Raw genomic sequence first — 25,705 nt, forward strand, 5'->3', positions numbered from 1 at the left:
GCATCCTCATCTTTTACAAAAAATATATCCTAATACATTTAAAAAAATAAAAAATACAACCTAATCTATTTTACGTACCAAATATAAAATAAATTACATAAACAAATGAATAAAGATTACAAACCAAATGAATGATTAATATTACATACCAAATGAATGAATTAAATCAACCAAACATTCAACCATCCAAACACAAGGTCAAGGCTTGATTGTGAACTTTAACATACAACAAAATATGAAGAAAAAAAAATGGAAGCACCCAAAACCCATTTTGGGTCTCCAAATTTTCGGCCAAGATAACAAACCCACCCAAACAATTAATTTTTGCATTTTACTTTCATGCATGTACATAAAATGCAAAATATATAGTGAGTTTAAAAACCATCTCGAAGCATATTTCAACAACTACGGCTCTAGATACCACTGAGAATAAATGCGCTTTTATAAATGTTTTACGAAATAGACATAAGTACTCGAAACTACATTCTATGGTTGGATTATCGAATCGAATATCACCCCTTTTAGCTTGGTAGCCTAAGAATTAGGGAACAGACACCCTAATTGACGCGAATCCTAAAGGTAGATCTACGGGCACTAACTCCCCCCATACTGGAAAATGGTATGCTTTAGTACTTCGAGTTTATATTATACAGATGGATTTCTGTTTTGGGGATATTCTATATGCATGATGTTAACATCGTGTAACATCCCGTTTTTCCCATACATGTCTAAAGGTACATACTTAATTATTAGTACGCTTATAACTTGTGCATTTATGTGATTAAAAGACCTAAGTGCTAGTTATTGTGTAATATATATATATATATATATATATATATATATATATATATATATATATATATATATATATATATATATATATATATATATATATATGAATATGTATGTATATATATATGTGTTTGGAATATATGCATGTACGAGTATATGCATGGGTCCTTGTTGATGTTAAGTCTTGTGAGACTAAAAGATGAAGTTTAGACGTGTATAGGAAGCGTGAACAAGGTGTACAAGTTGAATAAATTCCTAAGTTGTGTAAAGTTGTCGAATAGGTCAGTTGAAGGCCATTGTCGCACCGCGGAAGCCTTTGTCGCGCCGCGACATTGAACTCAAAACAAAGTCAGGAGGCCTGCTAAGAAGGGTCGAGTTTTCCTTTATATGTCGCCGCGACCAATAACTAGAATCTGAGTCAGGAGTGAATTAAGACAGCTCGTAAAATACGTTAATTGGCGCCAACTGGGGCCGCGCCGCGACCCACTGGGTGAACTGGTTCCGGATTTTTGTTTTAAAATAAGTGGTTCAAGGGCAAATTCATCTTTTCGCGTATAGATTTGATGGAGACTTTAAGTCTCAGCCACTTATCCTCTATTATCCATTTCTTTTTCTTTCTCTAATTCCTCTCAAAACTTAAAAACCCATTTGTTTTCAAGTGAGATTTGTGAGTGAAGAATTGAGAGTTGATCTTTGGAGCAAGAATTAAAGTTGTTCTCCTCGTTCTTAGCTACGAGTGGATAGTGTTGGTAAGTCTTAACTCCATATTTTGAGTTTTAATTAGTTTATGCTAGGGCTTGGTTCATTTGGAACTTGTAAGACCCATTTGGGGGATATATGGGTGAATTGGGGTTATGTTGATGAAAGTAAACCCTAATGGCCATAACCTAGGGTTTGGTCTTATGATTTGAGGTTGTAAGTGTTAAATGGTGTTGTTGGTCACTAATACACCTTTAAATTGATGAAAGTAGTGCTAATGGGTGAGTTTGACTCGATTGTGAGTCTAAGTATTTAAAATGGGTCAAATGAGTACTAGTTGACCTAATTGGGTGAAATGGGTATGAAATACCCCAAGTTTGTGTTAGTTGAGGTTAGTAGACTTTAATTCACTAGCTTTAGTGATTAAAGTTGAGTCTTGGCCATTTATGGGCGGTTTTGGTGTAGTTGAGCCATTTAATGCAAATTGGGTCATTAAATGCTCAAGAGTTAGTAGGGTGGTTAATTCCACTAGTTGTGTATTAAATGTGTACTTATGTATAAGGTATGTTACGGGATGTTACAATTTTTGATCAAAAACGGGATGTTACAATTTTCGATCAAAAACAACTGAATATGAGACAACGACGATGGATCGATACATTGAACGACTATGATTGTGAACTTCGTTACCACCCTGGCAAGGCAAATGTTGTAGCCGATGCCTTGAGCCGAAAGGAAAGAATGGTACCCATTCGTGTTCGCTCCTTGAACGTCACCATTCACACGAATCTCAATATCCAAATCCGTGTAGCCCAAGGAGAAACTCTCAAGGAGGAGAATATTTCCCATGAGCACTTGAACATTCTCGTTTCTCGATTCGAAGTCAAGGAGACTGGACTCCAATATTTTGCCGGAAGGATTTGGGTGCCTAGTTATGGGAATTTACGAAGCCTTATTCTAGACGAAGCCCATAAGTCAAGATATTCGATTCATCCAGGAGCCGGTAAGATGTACCACGATCTCAAGGAACAATATTGGTTGCCAAATCTTAAGAGAGATGTTGCTACTTATGTTGGGAAGTGTTTGACTTGTTCGAAAGTTGAGGTCGGACATCAAAGGCCATCTGGGTTACTTCAGCAACAAGAAATCCCGCAATGGAAGTGGGAAAGGATAACGATGGACTTCATTACGAAACTACTAAAGACGGTGGGCGGATATGATACCATCTGGGTTATTATTGACCGTCTTACCAAATCTGCTCACTTCCTAGCCATGAAGGAAACTGATACGATGGACAAACTCGCGCAATTATACATACAAGAAATTGTATCTCGTCATGGTGTGCCCTTATCGATTATTTTAGACTGAGATGCCTGCTTCGCCTCTAGATTTTGGCGTTCCTTGCAAGAAGCCTTGGGAACACGTCTCGACATGAGTACCGCATATCACCCGCAGACCGACGGACAAAGCGAACGCATGATTCAAACCCTAGAGGACATGTTGCGTGCTTGTGTTATTGATTTCAGAAAAGCTTGGGAAAAGCATTTGCTGCTAGCCGAATTTTCTTACAACAATAGTTATCATTCGAGTATTAATGCCGCACCTTTCGAAGTGTTGTATGGCCGCAAATGCCGTTCTCCTATTTGTTGGGCCAAAGTAGGCGAGAAGCAAATCACCGGACCCGAGCTAATCCATGAAACAACCGAGAAGATTGTCCAAATTCAAGTGAGGCTCAAGACGGCCCATGATCGTCAAAAAAGCTATGCCGAACTTAAGCGTAAGGATTTTGAATTCCAAGTGGGTGACCGTGTGATGTTGAAAGTCGCACCTTGGAAAGGTGTAATCTGTTTCAGAAAGCGTGGAAAGTTAAATCCGTGATATATTGGTCCTTTTGAAATCTCGGAACGTATTGGACCCGTTGCTTACCATTTGGATCTTCCGACTCAATTGAGCTCCGTTCATCCTACCTTCCGTGTATCGAATCTGAAGAAGTGTCTTGCTGAACCAGAACTTGTCATACCACTAGAGGAGCTTACGATTGATGACAAACTCCACTTCGTGGAAGAACTTTTTGAAATCATGGACCGTGAGGTTAAGACTTTAAAACACAACAAGATTCCAATTGTCCGAGTCTGTTGGAATGCTAAGCGAGGACCTGAGTTTACTTGGGAACGAGAAGATCAAATGATGCAGAAATATCCTCACCTTTTCCCGACTCCACTATCTACCTCAGCTTAAATTTCGGGATGAAATTTTCTTTAACAGGTGGGTAATGTAACGACCCGACTTTTTCGACTTATAATTATATTTATTACTTTCACGAAACTGTTTATTTGTGCGTACTGATTTAGATGATATTCTAGGATCATTGATTATGTTAATTACTTTCATTAATATCTACAATGTGTTATTAAGTGCTTAATCACTTAACATGATCCTTGATTGCATTTACGACCGTTAGTGTCACTTATCGTTTAAAACGAGCTACGTACTTGGTACACGTTAAACTTTTGTCATAATTGGAATATTATGACTACGTAAACTTAATTGTTATTTATTTTATGACAATTACTTGGCTTAATGGCTTATTTAATTACGCTTAGTGTTACTAATACTCACTAGTTACCTTAATGGACTTTTACCTTAATGGACTTCCATGGCCCAACCTACTCAACTTAGTGGACTAATTAGTGGAGTAACTAGCCCATATAATTAATAACTAGCCCATGTAAGTATTAAGACAAGCAACTTGCATGCTTATGTACTAATGCTTACACTTTGTTGCAAGCCACCCAACATTCAAACATTACTTTATACCACCACCATGGACCACACCATGCCACCACCACATGAGGCCAAATGGTCCCCCCATTCCCTCCCCAAAACCGTCAGCCATGCACCACCCCACCACCACTTTATCCTTTTTTTTAAACTCTCATTTCATTCTCATTTCATTTCATTCAAACACACATACACACACACATTTTCTCTCAAGTCTCTCTCTAACTTCTCTCTAAAACTTGAAGAACTTGTAAGTGTTCTTGATCTTCTTTTCTTCTTTTTCTTCTTCATTTTCGTGAATAATTGATAATGCTAAAAACGAACATATATTTCATAGCATTATTCCTCAAGAAAGATAAGCTTTTAGTTGCAATTGTTCTATTTACAAGTGATATTCGTTTAAATAATAAAAGGTGAAGACAAAAGACAGATTCGACGAATTGAAGACGCAAACGACCAAAAAGCTCAAAAGTACAAAATACAATCAAAGAGGTTCCAATTATTGATAAGAAACGTCTCGAAATTACAAGAGTATAAGATTCAAAACGCAAAGTACAAGATATTAAATTGTACGCAAGGACGTTCAAAAATCCGGAACCGGGACATGAGTCAACTCTCAACGCTCGACGCAACGGACCGAAAGTTACAAATTAATTATGTATATAAATATAATATAATATATAATTAATTATATAAATTATATATTTATATTATATTATTAAAATTCGTCGGCAGACTAGGATCCAAACTTGTGTGAGCTGGATTTACGAACTCCGCGACTTGCGGAGTTTGAAGAGCAAGAATGCCGCGACTCGCGGAGCAGCCAAATTCGAAAATGCCTATAAAAGGCAATGCATTCTGAACGTTTTATAGATCCTAATTCTATCTATCTCTCTATATACGTAAATATATATATATATATATATATAATTTATATTTTAATTTTAATTTTAATTTTAATTTCCAATAATAAGGGTATGTTAGCGAATATTGTAAGGGTGTAAGTCGAAATTCTGTCCGTGTAACGCTACGCTATTTTTAATCATTGTAAGTTATGTTCAACCTTTTTACATTAATGTCTCGTAGCTAAGTTATTATTATGCTTATTTAATACCGAAGTAATCATGATGTTGGGCTAATTACTAAAATTGGGTAATTGGGCTTTGTACCATAATTGGGGTTTGGACAAAAGAACGACACTTGTGGAAATTAGACTATGGGCTATTAATGGGCTTTATATTTGTTTAACTAAATGATAGTTTGTTAATTTTAATATAAAGATTTACAATTAGACGTACCTATAAATAACCATATACACTCGATCGGACACGATGGGCGGGGTATTTATATGTACGAATAATCGTTCATTTAACCGGACACGGGAATGGATTAATAGTCACTAGAATTATTAAAACATGGGTGAAATTATGTATAAGGACACTTGGCATAATAGATAACAAAGTATTAAAACCTTGGGTTACACTCAGTCGATATCCTGGTGTAATTATTAAACAAAGTATTAAAACCTTGTTACAGTTTAAGTCCCCAACTAGTTGGAATATTTAACTTCGGGTATAAGGATAATTTGACGAGGATACTCGCACTTTATATTTATGACTGATGGACTGTTATGGACAAAAATCAGACGGACATATTAAATAATCCAGGACAAAGGACAATTAACCCATGGGCATAAAACTAAAATCAACACGTCAAACATCATGATTACGGAAGTTTAAATAAGCATAATTATTTTATTTCATATTTAATTTCCTTTATTTTATATTTAATTGCACTTCTAATTATCGCACTTTTATTTATTGTTATTGTATTTAATTGAACTTTTAATTATCGTACTTTTTAATTATCGCAATTTTATTTTATCGCACTTTTATTTATCGCAATTTCATTATAGTTATTTGCTTTACGCTTTAAATTAAGTTATATTTATTTTTAATATTTTACATTAGGTTTTAACTGCGACTAAGTTTTAAAATCGACAAACCGGTCATTAAACGGTAAAAACCCCCTTTTTATAATAATAATATTACTTATATATATTTGTATTTTTATAAATTAAAACTAATATAGCGTTAAGCTTTATTTAAAGATTTTCCCTGTGGAACGAACCGGACTTACTAAAAACTACACTACTGTACAATTAGGTACACTGCCTATAAGTGTTGTAGCAAGGTTTAAGTATATATCCATTCTATAAATAAATAAATATCTTGTGTAAAATTGTATCGTATTTAATAGTTTTTCCTAGTAAAATATAAGCTATTTCATATACACCTCGCATAGCATCTAGTATTTTTGGCGCCGCTGCCGGGGACCAATCTAGCTTAAAAGCCGGAAGCGCAACGCTATATAAAAAAAAGATTTTTATTTTTAGTTTACTTTTATAAAAAAATACGCTTTTGTAAAAATACGTTTTAAAAATTCAAAAATATAAAAAGAAAAATAAAAATTTATATATTTTTAAGAGTTTGTTAAAAGTTTTATAAAGTTTCTTTATTTTTATTTTAGTGTTAAAAAAAATATAAGTTTTATTTAAATATTTCGTATTTATTTAAAACATAAAAAAAAACCTGTCGAAACTTGACCTGTCTCTTTTGAACCTGCAATCTCCGCGACTTGCGGAGGAATTGAACTGGGTTCACCGTGACTCGCGGAGCCGCCCAGACAGGTCACACAGAAACCCTATTCTGCATTAATTACGGTGTAATAATAATTATTATTATTTAATATAAGTTTGGTGTGAATTTTTAATTTTAATAATATGAATTTTTAATTTTATGCATTTTAAATTTAAGTTTGGTGTGAATTTAAAAACAAAAATTTACTTTATTTTGCTAAGTTAAAAATATGATTTTTAAAAATTCGCCATAAGTTGAAGACTAGGTCGTTGAACCGAAATTGCTTTACCCAAGGGAAGGACGAGAACTTTTATTATCATTATTTTTAATCTTATTGAATTAAAGTATGCCAAAAACATTAAAAAAAACCCAAAAAAATCTTTGCTTTTAAAACCGCGCTTTAAATTGACAAATTTTAAAATTTTGTCGAGGGACGGACAAGGACATCGTTCCGAAACGACGTCGTCCTAAATAACAAAGGAAACAAAATTTTAAAATTAATTAATTAATTGTTTTATAAGTTAAGGTTTTTATAAAAAAAAAATACAAACACCGCGACTCGCGGAGTTTGTAATGGGTAAACACCGCGACTCACGGAGTTTGTAAAATACAAAAAAAAATAAAATGCAAGAACAGATCAATTTTCCAACACCACACACAAATAACTGCGAAAATACCCGGAAAAAACCCAAAAAAAGCCTCCCAAATTCTCAATTTTTGGCCATTTTTCATTAAATCTTTCACAAAATCATGTTGAGAAGGATGCTATCAAGGAATTATTCAAGAAAAACGGTAAATTCTACACCAAAACACCCTTTAATTCGAAAATTTAGTGTTCTTGAGCAATTTTATACCCAATTCGATTTTGATGCTTTTTAGTGTAATTATACTTGAATTGTTTATGTATTATGCTTGTATAACCTAAATTGATGCTATTTAACATGATTATAAGCCTTAAACTTCAAATTTTGAGTAATCTAGGGTTTGTGTTCTTGAGCAATTTGGGGTTTTTTTGATATAAACAGGTTATGGTCGATTTTTGTCATGAATTATTGCTAAATTAAGTAGTGTAACATGTTTAGGTAGTTAAATGATCCAAACTTTGAGCCTAAACATGATTTTTGAGAATTAAAGTGGACTTTTCCAAGTCTAAAATTCATGAACTTGATTTTTGAGAGATAATGCTATTTGAAACTTGTTTAATTGCTAATAATGATTATTTTGACATGTTATTTGAGTTGAATGCTTATGAACTTGGCGAACATTTTCGTATATGCTTATTTGAAAAAGTGTAGATTTGATAAAAATATGAAAATGAGCATAAGTTTGATATAAATTGAACATGTCATTGTAATTATTTTGATTGATGATTTTGCTGACACTAATGCATATTTGGATGCACAAAAATGGTGTTTGATGTGTTTTGCAGACTGAAAGGGGTGAATCTTCATCCCAAGCTCGCATTGCTCCTCCTGAGAATGCGGAACAACAGGATGTTGATAACTATTACAAACAAGATATACCTCATCCAGTTATGACATTTTCAGATATGCACGTGGAAGATTTACACCCGAACTTGAGATTAGACAGACGTTGGATAGATTATCCAAAATACCAAAGGGGCTTGCACACTCTTTATTCTAAAGCTGTTGAAGTACCTAGGGTAATAGAATGGGAACCGTTAGAAGCTGTAGGATTGGGCGAACGGATTAGAGAATTACTTACACAGAGGTATGGTAATTCTACTTTTAACGATTGGGTACGATTATTCAACATGCGTAGACCTGTATATAAAGTATAGTGTGAAGAATTATTGTGTAGTATAGAAATAAATGATCGGGTAGCTACTTTAACCGATCGAACTTTTATTAGATTTTTGTTAGGAGGTTCGATGCGCCACATGTCTCTACTAGACATGGCTCAGGCCTTACGTATATATACGCCTGAGGAGCTAGCTTCTGCCGATTGTCAAGGGTTGATATTAAATGGTAGGAAGATTGATGAAAATTTTGATACGCATGGTGTATGGAGTCAAATGACTAGCCATCACCGATTTAAAGGGGGAAATTACTCTTATCTTGATATTGATAGAGCTGAATTAAGAGTAATCCATAGGTTTCTAGCGAACTCGATTACACAGTGAGGTAAAAATAAGGAAAAGGTAAATGAGCAAGATTTATTTTACCACATGTGTATTCGAGACCCACAAAGCACTGTAAGTATACCTTATTGTGTGGGTTATTATTTATCGGCTATGGTTAGGGGGATAAGACCGCACAGTATAATAGGAGGTGGTATATTTATTACATTAATTGCTGAGTATCTCGATGTGGATATAAGTCGGGGGGATTATTAATCGAAGAACCAGAACCCCACGATACAATTGGTTTAAATATATATCATGGTGCTAAGGTTTTGAAGAGGTGAAATAACGCCGCAGTACAATATAATGGAAGACATCCACAGGTTGAAAGAAATCAACAGCCAGGTAATGTGGGAGGGGGAAATGAAATGACAGAAATGCAAAGGTTTATAGCTTCACAAGAGTATGAAAATGCTAGACATCGAGCATTTGAAGATTGGCAAGTTCATCAAAACCACATCATAGCTCATTGCCAACATGTAGGTTGAAACTATATTCCTACTCCAAAGCCCGTATTTCTTCCCTGGTCTATAGAGATCCAACCACCGTATCCTACTTATAACCCAGCTGAAGCATTCTATAACACATACGGTTATGCATGGAACCCCTACTGGTATCAGTATCAACCCTAGTTTATTTAGTTTTATTTATTTTATTTTTGTAATGTTACTACATTTAACACTTATGTTGATATTGTAATAGTTTTTATAATTTTCTAACTTTTATTATTAGATTTTAATAATTTTTGAATGTGGGGTAATATACCAAACTTCAAAAATATGTATATATGTTTGCAGTTTATCTTATGTACACAACAGGGTAAAACAACGCATTTTCAAAGACTGGCATTAAGTTCAGCAAAAACAACTAATTTTGACGACAAGATGCAAAATATATGTGAAATAACACCAAGACGGAATGAACAAATGATGTGCACCATTTATCATTCAACACAAACAACAATATGTTTAGAAACTTTGGTAAAATTTAATCATTTTTCTACGCTAATCACACTCAATAATTTAAATTGTTACTGATTTCTTGCAAATGAGGGCATTGCAAGATCTTAAGTGTGGGAAGGGGTTAAATTCTTTCGGATTTAAAAAAAAAATTTATTTAAACACTTGGTTACCATTAAAAATACTAGTAACGTAGTAGTTGTATTAGAATCTAGTGTTCTATGATAACAAAGAACAGCCCTAGTCTTATATACTGACTATCCAATTCTAGTAAAATTTTCAAAATTTCCAATTAAATGAATTCAAAATCATGTTCATACATATTTATGAACGATAAAACTAGGTGTTAACACCGAAATTATTGTTACCTTGGAAAGGACATAAATTGAGAAACAAACCAAAATGTTAGAATTCATTTAAAATGGAATAGAGGAGAACAAAAAGAAAAAATAAAAGCTAAGCGTGGGAAAATTCACCAAGTTATCTTAAACATATGTCACATATTTCTGTAACAAATAATTGAAGATACTTTTGTTTTGGACTAATCTAATCAATTTTACCCGATTTACTGTAATATATTTGAAAGAAAGATGGATCTACACGATGAATCAATTCCATCATTAAAAGGAAGTAAAGTCTTCCGAAAAAGAAACGCGCTTCTTAATTTAGGTCATGAAGTTGTCGTCCAGACCAGCTGTAGGTTGACGAAAATTCTAGAAAAGTCATCTCTAAAATTAGCAGGAAATCCACGGACCTCGGCATAAAACAGGGTTGCCAAGTGGTCAGACTTATCCTAACCATGAGAGGATCTGTCTCGTAAAATGGGGAGGACGCTGTGCAAATTAGCTGGATAAGACTAATGAATCAGATCCCCAGAAAGGATAATCTCCTTAAAAGATCAAAAATCAGCTTTTAAGACTGATATTACTCAATCCTTGAGATTGACCTTAAAGATTGAGAATTCAAACTCATGGAATTCAATGATATCTAAACTCGAGCTTGAACGAGAAAATATTTTGATCAAAAATTAAAACCGATTTGTTTTCTGAAAACCCATTTTCAATGCGTTCATTACCATTGAACGTAAAATCCTAAGAATTCAACTGGAATTCATTAGGTTACCTGAACCAAATCGGGTGTCAACCGTAAGAACGGTGGTTGCATAGCATGGTCGGAGACAGGACCTTGTGTCAGACCGAAAAATCATAGGATGATCTTTACTATTGCTCCTACCAAGGATAGTACTAGCATCCGACACATTATAGACCATAATCATCTGCATGTCACGGGACATTGCCTTAACAGTTTCTTGTTCATCGCTTTCCTTTACAACCGGACGGTAGTTTACCGAAAGGTAATATACGGAACAAGTAAACTGGATGTGTGCTTTCCGATACAGGGATAGCAGTGGATTACACGAGCCTAAAAGTTTTAGCCAAAATATTGATCCAGAAATATATTTTGCAACACCGATGGTGGATCAAATCAGAAAACTTATCTAGGGTAAAATCTAGCATGAATTTTTAAAAGATCAAATGTTTTCATAAAGATCCAATTTCCTAAAGGATCTAAATTTTTATAGTCATGTGAGACTGTAAACCACATCGTTACTATCATTGTTCATACCGCCGTATTGAAATCACTGATGTACAAAGTGTGAAGAATAAAGAAGTGATTCAAGTATTTTTATTTCAAGACTATATTACTTGAGGACAAGCAACGCTCAAGTGTGGGAATATTTGATAATGCTAAAAACGAACATATATTTCATAGCATTATTCCTCAAGAAAGACAAGCTTTTAGTTGCAATTGTTCTATTTACAAGTGATATTCGTTTAAATAATAAAAGGTGAAGACAAAAGACAGATTCGACGAATTGAAGACGCAAACGACCAAAAAGCTCAAAAGTACAAAATACAATCAAAGAGGTTCCAATTATTGATAAGAAACGTCTCGAAATTACAAGAGTACAAGATTCAAAACGCAAAGTACAAGATATTAAATTGTACGCAAGGACGTTCGAAAATCCGGAACCGGGACATGAGTCAACTCTCAACGCTCGACGCAACGGACCGAAAGTTACAAATTAATTATGTATATAAATATAATATAATATATAATTAATTATATAAATTATATATTTATATTATATTATTAAAATCCGTCGGAAGACTAGGATCCAAACTTGTGTGAGCTGGATTTACGAACTCCGCGACTTGCGGAGTTTGAAGAACAAGAGTGCCGCGACTCGCGGAGCAGCCAAATTCGAAAATGCCTATAAAAGGCAACGCATTCTGAACGTTTTATAGATCCTAATTCTATCTATCTCTCTATATACGTAAATATATATATATATAATTTATATTTTAATTTTAATTTTAATTTCCAATAATAAGGGTATGTTAGCGAATATTGTAAGGGTGTAAGTCGAAATTATGTCCGTGTAACGCTACGCTATTTTTAATCATTGTAAGTTATGTTCAACCTTTTTACATTAATGTCTCGTATCTAAGTTATTATTATGCTTATTTAATACCGAAGTAATCATGATGTTGGGCTAATTACTAAAATTGGGTAATTGGGCTTTGTACCATAATTGGGGTTTGGACAAAAGAACGACACTTGTGGAAATTAGACTATGGGCTATTAATGGGCTTTATATTTGTTTAACTAAATGATAGTTTGTTAATTTTAATATAAAGATTTACAATTGGACGTACCTATAAATAACCATATACACTCGATCGGACACGATGGGCGGGGTATTTATATGTACGAATAATCGTTCATTTAACCGGACACGGGAATGGATTAATAGTCACTAGAATTATTAAAACAGGGGTGAAATTATGTATAAGGACACTTGGCATAATTGATAACAAAGTATTAAAACCTTAGGTTACACTCAGTCGATATCCTGGTGTAATTATTAAACAAAGTATTAAAACCTTGTTACAGTTTAAGTCCCCAATTAGTTGGAATATTTAACTTCGGGTATAAGGATAATTTGACGAGGATACTCGCACTTTATATTTATGACTGATGGACTGTTATGGACAAAAACCAGACGGACATATTAAATAATCCAGGACAAAGGACAATTAACCCATGGGCATAAAACTAAAATCAACACGTCAAACATCATGATTACGGAAGTTTAAATAAGCATAATTATTTTATTTCATATTTTATTTCCTTTATTTTATATTTAATTGCACTTCTAATTATCGCACTTTTATTTATTGTTATTGTATTTAATTGCACTTTTAATTATCGTACTTTTTAATTATCGCAATTTTATTTTATCGCAATTTCATTATAGTTATTTACTTTACGCTTTAAATTAAGTTATATTTATTTTTAATATTTTACATTAGGTTTTAACTGCGACTAAGTTTTAAAATCGACAAACCGGTCATTAAACGGTAAAAACCCCCTTTTTATAATAATAATATTACTTATATATATTTGTATTTTTATAAATTAAAACTAATATAGCGTTAAGCTTTATTTAAAGATTTTCCCTGTGGAACGAACCGGACTTACTAAAAACTACACTACTGTACGATTAGGTACACTGCCTATAAGTGTTGTAGCAAGGTTTAAGTATATCCACTCTATAAATAAATAAATATCTTGTGTAAAATTGTATCGTATTTAATAGTTTTTCCTAGTAAAATATAAGCTATTTCATATACACCTCGCATAGTATCAATCATCATCATCATAATCAAAGATTCAAGTTTTGTAACTTGAATCTTCATAATTCTTGTAAGATTCAAACTTTGTTTTGAAAAGTCTTCTAGAACATGAAGGATTCAAGCTTTTTAGCTTTGAATCTTCATAATCTTGTTAGATCTAAGTGATTAACTTAAGATCTCTTTAATTGTGTTAAAAGATCAAAACTCATGTTTATGATCTTCATGAAACTTGTAGATCCAACTTTTTACTTTATAGATCTTCAAGAAAGTTTGAAATACAAGCTTACTAGCTTGAGATTCCTACAAAAATTTAGTTAAGATCAAATTTTATAAACTTATGATCTTCTTTGATTGGTTGTACTTTAGATTTGTGACTTGTGTTTTCATTAAACAAAAGATACAAGCTTACTAGCTTGAGATCTCATAAGTGTTGTTAGGAATCCAAGCTCTCTAGCTTAGGGTTTCATTTTTATGTTTGATCTAAATTGTGTAACTTATGGTCTTCTACTTTGTTTAAACAAAAGCTCATTAGCTTATGTTCATTCTACTTTACAAAATCTAAGTTTCATAACTTATGGTTGTGTAAAAGTTGAAAGTCTAAGTGTTATGACTTAGGGTTTCACCAAAAACATGAGATCTAGACTTTTTAGTCTAAGGTCTTTCATACTTAGCTAAGATCTAAGTTCTATAACTTAAGGTCTTGCTTATTTAGTTTGATTCAAAGTTTATAGCTTAATAGAAATTGTACTTGTGTTGAAACTAAGAAATTGATGTAACTTTGGTTCATCACCTTGCTCAAACTCTCACATGAGTTGTATTTTATTTATTAGTCTTGACTTTGTGTGTTGATGGTTAAACCTTGGTTAAAGTGATGCTAAAACATCAAGAGTTATACACTTGAGGCTTATACGCATCAAGGATGAGAACCGTGATGAGCATCAAACACCGAGAAACCCACCGGAGCACTTGTTTTCTGTTTTTCAGGGTCTGATCAGACTCTTGGGCTTCTGGAAAAGTTTATTTCCAGATAGTTCGGTTCGATTAGATGACTTTTCATTTAACACTCGCCTAAATCTGATATACGGTTTAGGATTTATAGCCTCCCGAAAGTCATTACGCCTTTGTAACAACGTGCTGAAAATTCTGACCTACTTGCGCTTGAACCGTCGCCACGGTCAAACGACATCGAGTTAGGTTCTAAAAATTGGATAGCGGTTATAGGACTCACATACGGAACCTTGGCCACTGACCGCGCGTCATTTTATTTTGTATAGAGGTCGTAGCAGCTGAACGAAGTCAGCCTTTGCTTCGATCTCTATTCTTGATTGAAAACTTACTTTACTTTTTACGTACGATAATGATGATGATGACACTTAAGACTTAACTTACGTTATTTTAAACCCTTTGGGACGATCAACTGACTTAGTAACTTTTAACTTAGGTTGAGGACCTTTCGGACCGACTTACTTGCTTACTTACCTCGTACCGACTTTTACAGCATTTTTACTGTGAGTTATAGCTCCCTTTTTACCTTACTATTTTTGGGACTGAGAATACATGCGTTTTTTTTTATGTTTTACTTACTAGGCACGAGTACTTAAACTTTATATATGTGTGGGTGATATAACAGCATAAATTTTTCCCTTAGCTCGGTAATGTTTAGTCATTGGTTTATGAACCGGTGAACGCAAATCTTAGATATGGATCCATAGGGTTTGACATCCCCACTCGGGCTAGTCGCGCTAGCATTTAACGGGTGTTTAATACTTCGTTAACTTACGCACTCGCCAAGTGTACTTTTAGGGAGGTGATATTTACGTTAAGTTAGTTACCAAGTGCCCACGATTAAGCATATACTTTTCATACTTTTTTGAATATAAAATCTCGTGGCCTACATTACATTGTTGATTACAATTAAACTATAGCTCACCAACATTCGTGTTGACATTTTAAAGCATGTTATTTCTCAGATGCTTAGACGTATATTTCTTCCGCTGTATTAGTCTCGCTGTTATAGACTTGCCGTGTTAGACTCCCGCTGCTCTGTTTAGAGATGGCTCAAACATGGAACCTTACTTTGCATTCACAACTTATGTTACATTTGAACAATGGCTTGTAATGACCTTTGTGTCACGTACTTATATTAATGCTTTTTGTTCGTAGAAGCACATTATCTTTTCATGAATGCAAACTTGTTTTAAAATAGCATATAGTGTTGTAACCTTGTAATGGACATGTTGTTGATGATCCGTACACGTTGATTTTGTACGGGGCATCATAGTATAAATCGTTCGTTTTCATGTCTTAATCTGTGTCAAAATTGGGTGTTCATGTTTTGTTAAAAAGTGATTTTGATGTCAAATTGCTTGATTTTGTTGTTGTTTGGATGTAATACTTGTGGGTTTATGTCCCAAAAGGTGTTGTAAACAAGCCGTGTTCAGTTTTAAGGTCATAATCGAGTCCAGGATCGAGATTTGGTGAATTTTGGCCGAAACTAGTGAGTTTAATGCTGCTGCAACTGAAGAACACAATCGACTAACTGTCTCGACAGTCGACCGCTAGAGTGTGTCAGTCGACCGTCGGATTATAACAGTCGAACATTTGTGTTTGTAGAGACAGTCGACCGTCGGACTAGACAGTCGGCCGTCGGACTAGAGATAGTCGGCCATCGGGCAAGTCAGTCGATCATCGGACTAGATACAGACTACCGATAGTGTGATTTTAGGGAAATTTGTTAAGTGTCGTTTTTAGTCATTATGCTACCCTTGTTACGACCCAAAAGTAGAAGAGTGTTAAAGTGAATGTGCTTAGTTTATAAGGTTCTATAGACGAAGGCTATATATAAAACCTATGTAGTCCTAATTTAATAGTCATTGTACTTACCTGAGTTTAAGAAGCTGTGGAATAATATCTTGACATTTTTCCCTCTGTCCAAATATCTTTCTTCCTGTCTGAATCTCATTCTACACCTTCACACTCTTTGATTCTTCGTGATTCAACCATGATCTGACCTATCATTAGGTATCAGAGCACTCCAGGTGTGATTCTATATCACTTACTCGATCCAGATCTCGAAGATTCAAACAGATTGATCACATTCGCTCGTTTAAATCAAATTTGCACGAAGTCGAATTTGAAGTATTGACGTTCAGATTTTCATGTAAAGCTCAGCGAAGGTGTATTATCATTGTTAGAAAGTACTTCAATCAACTGAACAGATTTATTTCAATAGCTTAATCAAATTATGGTAATTCAAGCAGTTTTCTAGAGTTCGTGTCTAAAACGCTAATATTCACACGTTTTAGGCTTGAATCTGTGATAAATTGAAGTGTTATGGATTCATTAGTGTTTGTTTAGTCATTACGCATCAATTTAATCACTCAATTTCAAGATTTGGATTTAAAGCAGAAATCCCATCAACATTCGCACAAGTAACTACCTATGCGAATTTGGTTCTACTATTAAATTCAGCCAAGTGTTTTAAACGGTGTTATTGATTCAGTGACATCCAGTCAAGTGATACAAAGCTAATTCAGGTGATTCCTGAAGATTTGTGTGCAATTCTTACGATTTCAGTATCAAAGACGTACGTTTAAAGTGCAACAGTTCTTAGTCGCACACTACAGTGCAGATCCTGACAATCAGATTCTCACACCACATTCGGACATTTTTATTTTCACTTGTTACAAACTTTTTTTCGGTGTGCAGAAGGTGAATCAAGCTTTACTTGTTCGAATATCATTGATTGTGTTTCTGTGCGAATTATAGTTGTGCGAATTTGTGTCCGAATCTGACAGCTGAGAGAATCTCTGTTAATCCTCACACTGTACGAATCAATGTTCCTTGTTTCACTGTGCGAATCAGTGTTAATACTTACACTGTGCGATTCTTACACTGTACGAATCAGAGTGCTTACTGATCAAAGACATTGTCCGAATCCGACATTGTCTGAATCTTTGTACGAATCTGACCGTGTCTGAATTACCTGGGAATTGATATTTCCAACCATAATTTTACTACTTCCACCAAACGTTCAAGTCATTTCCTAAAATACCCCTATTATTCTATGTAAATCTAAAATCTAATAATCAAATTATCAATTACATTTACATTACAATATAAAATTAACATCTATTTCTTCGGCCAGTTTCTATCTATCTTTTTTATTTCCTAGGTCCCCTTATTATTAAACACTCCATGTCTCTTCATCTCCTATCTTCTAATTTTTAATAAATAAATAAAAATGCAAAACCAGAGCTATTGTAACCACAACTAACCCAACTGCAACATCCGAGGACTGTCATCAATGTCACGTGATCGATTCCGAGGTAAACACGTAATAATTTCTTTATGTTACTCGCCGACGCTGGACCAGCTCCGGCACCGGTTCCCGTATCTAGAATCGCTCAAATTGAATGGAAAGTCTCTTGGTGCTGTATATAATTTAATACTTGAAGATTGGATTGGGTTTGCGACACCTTGGGTTATGGAAATTGTGACATCGTTTCTTTGTTTGAAGGATGACTTTGCTAGTGATGATATGAATATAATTGGTGAAAGTCAGTGGTGTTAATTTGAAGTATATTAAACTTGACAAGTGTTCTTGTTGTGATATGGGAAATTTTGGAAGAAATTCATTTAAAAGAAAATAGAAAACCGCTGTTATGATTAAGTGATTGCATATGTAGATTTATTTATATTTCAACTTTTATTAAGAGAAACAATTCTGTAGATAGAAAAAAGATGAAGAGAGAGAAAATTTTGGTAGGAAGAAATGGAGGAGAAGTTCGATCAATAATTAAGCATTACTTTTGCAGGGGTATTTTAGGAAACAATCAATAAATGTGGTGGAAGAAGTAAAATAAATGTTGGAAATATCACCTACGAATCTGACAGTGAACTTTTAACTGTGCTAATCTGCTTGTTTTATTAATCATTGAAACTGTCTGAATCTACTTGAAGATTTTTAAAATGACTACTCAAGACGCTTTGAACATTGGATCCGATTTCAAACCTCCTGTTCTATTTGAAGGAGAATATTACCAATGGGTACAACAAATCACTTAATACATTGATTATAAGGGTGAAGAGGCAAAGTTTATATGAGCCTCATTGAATGATGGACCAGTTGTTGAAGAACATCCAGATACTGGTCTTCCAATACCAGTATATCAGCTTACCGGTGAAAAACTTGAGTGTGCCCAGGGTGATATTGAGGCAAAGAACATCATCATGTAAGCTATCCCGTATGAACTCTTTGAGAATGTGAACATCAACACATCTGCTAAGGCAATATAGGATGAGATTAAAAGGCAACATGAAGGATATGACATGACTGACATTTCCAATATGAATAAGGCACTCGGTCTTTATGAAGACTTTAAGCAAGAACCTTATGAATTTCTTAGAGACACCTATAACTTTTACAATGGTGTTTTGAATGATATGAAGAAATGCAAGATCATTAAGGTTAATGTTGAGGTCAACATGAATTTTCTAAAAAAGTTCAACACTGATTGGACTCCGTATGGAACCATTATTTAATCTACTAAGGAGATTGATAAACTGAACATTCATGATTTCGATGTCCTTATGAACTATCAACCAGCCGTGTCTAAAAATCAAGCTAAAAGGATAGAGTTAACTCTGAGTGCTCAACTTGCACTTATTTCTAGGAAGAAAATTCAAACTTATACCACTTCCAAAAGCTTATCAAAGAAAGTGATTGTTGAAGATTCCACTGATTCGGAAGGTCGATGTGGATGATTCTCACATTGAATTAGTCAAAATGGCTGCAATGTTCACCAAAGCCTTGAGTAAATATAAGTTCAAAGGGAAATTGAGTAATCAACGCAAGAATTCATCTTCCTGCCTCTTATTACAAGAAACCTGAATTCTCAAAGCCTCAACCAAAATAAAGTAATGATTCCAAGAAGGAAGATTCTATCTACTTTAATTGTGGTAAAGCCAGTCATTATTCTCGTGAATGCAAAATGCTAAAGAAGAAGGATGCAACTTACTACAAAAATAAGATGTTGATGGCTAAGATTATGGAGACAGGGGGACAGCTGAAGCCCGTTGATGATACTTGGTTCAATTGGACGGATGATTCAGAATCCGAAGAAGAACATGCTAATGTCTACAAGGTGACCAAGCTTATAAAAATAAAGGAAGCAATGGAGAACTCTGGCTCTACATCTGATAATGAAGAGGTAAAATTCACTGAAATCTCACCCGATTTTGTGAATACGCAAAACACACTGATGAAGATTTTGTCTCAATCACAAAAGAGGTAAAAGTTTTGAAATCTGAAAACAAGGCATTACAAGAAATAATTAAACTTAATGAGACTAAATGTTCATCATCATCACAATCGAAAGTGAATCATTTGAGAATACAACTCAGTAAACTACATACTGAGTTAGAAGAATTGAAGAAATCTATCCTTCTGATTAAGATTGAAAGGATGGATTATCAGTAAAATCTGAATTACATGCGAAAAAGGTCAATTCCTTGAAAAAGATCTTTCCAATCTAAAGGAAAAACGTTTGTTTTTATTGATTTTATCATGGTTGTTGGCTAAGTTTATTGTGTTACTTGGGCAAACTACTGATTATGATGGGATGATCATATTTTTATGAATATGAATTTGATTGTGTGAGGAATTATTGCATAGTAAAGATCGACTCTTTTGCAGTATTATTTATTTGTGATATCTGGTTATAAATTATATCTGATTTAATTAACAACTCAAGGGAAACAATTAATAATTTTTAACAAGTGACAATAGGGTTATGCATGTTATCTGAAAATTGGCTGAGATTGACTGATTAGAGAAACTAGCAGGTGTGAATTGTTGCGATGACCAGTTAGCGCAATTATTGGTGACTGCGACCGTACATCTCCTTGTTCTAGGTTAATAATTCAGTTGAAAAGTAATTTAAAGTGTATAGACAGTCTGTTACATTGATTAATGTAAGATTGAGTGACACTTTTGCATGCTAATTATTGTAATTACGTATGGAATGAACGATTAGATTTCTGATCACACACATGATATGAAATTGTCTATATTATCCAATATCCCAACATACGAAGTGAAAAGTGCCAGAGTAAACATATTTGTTTGAATCTGGTTATTTACTTTGATTTAATTGTTTGCTTTTATTTTTCAACTTTTTTTTATTAAATCATTACTTTGACATTTTGGTCATTAAACGCTAAACCCCCTGAATTTACTGTTTTTCTGTCAATACATTAGTTGCGTGTTATTGATCACTAGGATTGATTGCTAGTTGATGTTTCTAGGAACGAAACCTGGATTTACTATTTCTGTACTATTGCATGATTAGGCATACTTGCCTATAGTTATGTGTTAGTTTGAATCGATATTTTCTAGAGTTTACATAACCTGGTTTAGCATATCAATGAACTGTAGAAATAGATACATCTGGAGAAGTAGAAGAAGCATGCCTGACTTTGTAAGCATATAGATTATTGAATCACTTTCCTACTGCCACAAACTTTTTAGTTAAACGGTCCTGAAAAAAGAATGAATCATATAAATATATTTCTACAAGCCTTTGTATCCAAAGCAATCATCCAATAGAAAGTAATTTCAATTTAAGTTCTAGCACATAAAAGACATTGTATAAAGCCAAATAAGGATTGAGAGTTATTTGATCAATAGTTGAAACGAATTTGTAAATAACATATGGTAAAGAAACTTGATAGGATGTTTTAATGTTTTAAGTGATTTGAAAAGATGTAAGTGTGGTGACATATGATCCGAAGCCACTGTATTTAACATCCAGTCATTAACCATAACAGTATGACTTGTATTGTTGAGACATGTGAAACATGTTAATGCATGAGAATAGGTACAAAATCTTTTAAATGCATGATTCATAACATGATCTGTTTCTGGTGCACCTTTTCCTTGAAACATCTTCATCATTTTTTGACAAGAGCTGCAACAAGCCATTGATACGGATCAATCTTATTGTCAGTATTGACTTTAATTTCACGAACGCTATCATATGGTATATCATTAGCCATTTAGTTATCAAATCTCATTACTTGTATATCTCCGATATGTATCATCAGTAACAATAGGTTCTGGATTAGATCCATCTGTAAACCCTAATTTCAATTTTGCACCTAGTGCCATTTTAATTGTTTTGCTCCATCTCAAGAAATTGCTTCCATTAAACGGGGTATTTTTCAATATCATCATGGATGGTCTGAACTAGCAATTGTAATGGATCATGCATCGAATTCATCGTAACATTTATGTAGTTTCCCGATTTTAATCCGGACCAATATGCAGCATTGCATTAGAACAATTATATGCTTAATTCAAGAATTTGATTGCAAAACTGATTGCAAAGAAAAATTAACCAATTTGATTAATTGATCAAAGTATGCGAAGTAATTAATAATTCTGATAACAAAAACAATTATCTACGCATTAATAACATATGAATTGCGAAATATTAAATCATGTAATTGAAATCTAAAATGATTATCATTGATTAATTGGAGAAGTTTCAAAATGAAAACGATTACATCGTATATATACATCAGCAAGCTATTCAACCATCATTAACGAACTAACGAAACTCTTTATAGGACACTAACAGACTATCTAATTAATTTACAATTTACCCTTCATACTATGAATATTTACATTGGTGACACCCAGTGTTGCAGATCTCGGAATTTCTCGGCGAGATCTCGGGGAGATCTCGGTTTCAAAACTCAGCCGAGAATATTTTCCCATCTCGTTGAGATTTCTCGGTCAACGGTTAAAATCTCGGTCAACGGCCAAACTTATAAAAGAAAATTTACCATCTGAATAAAAAATTTTAGATATTCAAATTAAATTTTTTTTTTTTTGAACGGCCAAAATTTATTAAAAACAAACGAGCTAACCTAGAAAGGAGCTAAGAAAAACCCGTCACCAAATTACAACGGCTTTACGCGCCAATCATTCCAATTTACATTCTTTTTACCTCTACTTCTATACCAATTAAAAGAAAAGAGACAAATAGAATCAAACAAAATACAACGTTTCATCGGACGCTGCTGAAATAACTTGCTATTTCTGAACCTCCAAATGTGCCAAACTGTAGATGCGACGATGACATACAATCTGGACTTTACATCCTCCGACTCCCGCCAATCTTCAAACCAAGCTATCCAGTTAGTCCATTCTGAAAAACCTAGGTAACAAAACATTGGTCCAAATCCGCACCTTTCTCCATAGTTCGGATGCCACTTCACATTCGAACATAATATGATGAATTGATTCGACAAAATGATTACAAGATACGCAACCAATCGACTCAATTTCTAAACTGCTCCGTGATAAATTGAGACGAGTTGGAAGTCTATCGAGTGCCCATCTCCATATAAAAATATTGATCTTCCTTGGTACTTGCTTCACCCACATAGTGTACATGGTAGCCGAAGGTAGAACCAAATCATCAATATGAACTCTAGTATTACATACTGAGAACCCCACATCGTTGGATAAAGACCAAATCCAAGAGTCAGTACCATCACCGAGTACTACCTGATTTAGACGCATACCAAGCTCGTGTACAGCAGCCTCGTTAGTAGCCCCGATATTGGATCGGTTCCAAACCCATGACCATGACCTGTTTACAAATCTGTCTGCAATCGTACAATTAACATCTGTCTCTAATCGAAACAATCTCCTAAATTTGTCTTTTAATGCGTCATCACCTAGCCAATTATCCATCCAAAATCTGGTATTGGAGCCATTACCCGATTTTGATGCCGTTCGAAAAAAAATTATATAATAAATTCGACAATGAATATTTTTCAGTGCCCTTGATCGATATACTTGGGTCATAATTAAATAATGTGTTACAATTTTGTTGATTGGACTTGTATATGGTCCTATTGTTGACTAAGAGGGGAATTCAAATGAGAACGTTCTTATTTATAACTTCTGTGAGAACAGTTCTGAGCCATAGATGAACGAGATCAATGGTCATAAAATTGTGAGGGTTTTTACAATTTAAAAATAACTCAAAAGGGTATAGTTGGAAAACTCCTTTCCTTGATATTACCTCTCCATCCGAATTAAAAGATCTACTATATCTCTCTCTACATCTACGTTATCACATAGTTAGAATCTCAATCTCGATCTCTACATCCCTTAAAAAAAATCTATATCTTCCTTTCATAAAACAATGTATCGGTGGTTACAACTGTGAAGACCCGTCCTAATCCATCCGGACAAAGTCCATATCGATTATCAACGATTCACAACAGTTGATTACATCGCGAGGTACATGACATCTATATGATACATTTTACAAACATTGCATTCAATTTTAAAAGATAATCTTTCTTTACAACGGAAGTTGACCGCATACAAACCATTTCATAATATATCCAACCATAATTGACTTAATAATAATCTTGATGAACTCAACGACTCGAATGCAACGTCTTTTGAAATATGTAATGAATGACTCCAAGTAATATTTCTAAAATGAACAATTGCACAGCGGAAAATTTCTTTCGTACCTAAGAATAAACATGCTTTAAAGTGTCAACCAAAAGGTTGGTGAGTTCATTAGTTTAACATAAATAATCATTTCCATCATTTTAATAGACCACAAGATTTCTCATAAATAAACGTCCCATGCATAGAGACAAAAATATCATTCATATGGATTGAACACCTGGTAACCGACATTAACAAGATGCATATATAAGAATATCCCCATCATTCCGGAACACCCTTCGGATATGATATAAATTTCAAAGTACTAAAGCATCCGGTACTTTGGATGGGGTTTGTTAGGCCCAATAGATCTATCTTTAGGATTCACGTCAATTAGGGTGTCTGTTCCCTAATTCTTAGATTACCAGACTAAAAAGGGGCATATTCGGTTTAATAATCCAGTCATAGAATGTAGTTTCATTTACTTGTGTCTATTTCGTAAAACAATTATAAAAACAGCGCATGTATTCTCAGTCCCAAAAATATAAAGAGTAAAAGGGAGCAAAAGAAACTCACCATACTGTATTTTGTAGTAAAAATACATATGACGTCATTTAACAAGTGTAGGGTTGACCTCGGATTCACGAACCTATATTCAATATGTATATTAATATATGCAATGGAAATCGCATAATCTCATTTATTAATTATATAATATTTATGTGTTTGTAGTTATATAAATTTCATACTAATTTTTATTTTATACATATACTTTGTTTATATGTATTAAAACTTAAATTATATGTTATATATCTACTTTGTGTGTATATATATATATATATATATATATATATATATATATATATATACATTGAAAATAATTATTATATATTCATTTAGTTATATTAATATATCTATATATATAATTATATGTTTTATTGTTATATATATAAAAATATAGTTTGTTATATGTAATATTGTTCATAATAATAATATTAACCTAAATGAAATTTTAAATTATATAATAACTTTATATAAAAAAATGATAATTTTTGACAAGGAGATAGTTTTTTTTTTTTTTTTTTTTTAAAAAAAAATATTGTAATAATCATACCAATAAATATAATGATAATATTAATAATAATAATAATAATAATAATAATAATAATAATAATAATAATAATAATAATAATAATAATAATAATAATAATAATAATAATAATAATAATAATAATAATAATAATAATAATAATAATTAATACTTATAATAAAGACTACCTTAGAGGAAATCGTCCTAAAATAAATATACTGCAGCTCCAAGGACTCGAACCCACGACCTCCTGCTAACCCATCAACACCTTAACCATCTGTCCATTCTTGCTTTTCTATTCTAATTTATGGACTACAGTATTTAACCAATATATCTGGATGTTTTCTTATGTTTCTTCTTCTCAAAAAAAAAATGCCTGAACCTAGGATTGAACCTGTGACCGCTAGTTTAACCACAT

The 25,705-nt window shown here is 33.4% G+C and overlaps 1 protein-coding gene across 1 annotated transcript; it reads right to left on the minus strand.

Moving 5' to 3' along the window:
- Window positions 1–21,667: 21,667 nt before the first annotated feature.
- Window positions 21,668–23,480, minus strand: LOC139849069 (uncharacterized). The gene is made up of 5 exons (XM_071838743.1): window positions 23,049–23,480; window positions 22,827–22,993; window positions 22,686–22,736; window positions 22,565–22,567; window positions 21,668–21,746 (listed from the first exon to the last, which is right to left on the minus strand). Exons 1-5 carry the CDS (start codon window positions 23,478–23,480, stop codon window positions 21,668–21,670), a joined length of 732 nt encoding a protein of 243 aa, XP_071694844.1.
- Window positions 23,481–25,705: the final 2,225 nt, after the last annotated feature.

The sequence above is a fragment of the Rutidosis leptorrhynchoides genome, chromosome 5 (assembly GCF_046630445.1).
Source record: "Rutidosis leptorrhynchoides isolate AG116_Rl617_1_P2 chromosome 5, CSIRO_AGI_Rlap_v1, whole genome shotgun sequence".
Lineage (NCBI taxonomy): Eukaryota > Viridiplantae > Streptophyta > Magnoliopsida > Asterales > Asteraceae > Rutidosis > Rutidosis leptorrhynchoides.

Coding starts and splice junctions, on each gene's coding strand:
- LOC139849069 (XM_071838743.1), bottom strand. CDS start 23,480: ATGGATAATTGGCTAGGTGATGACGCATTAAAAGACAAATTTAGGAGA. Junction 22,994..23,048: donor AAATTGAGTCGATTGGTTGC/GTATCTTGTAAT, acceptor TCGAATGTGAAG/TGGCATCCGAACTATGGAGA. Junction 22,737..22,826: donor ACAGTTTGGCACATTTGGAG/GTTCAGAAATAG, acceptor TAATTGGTATAG/AAGTAGAGGTAAAAAGAATG.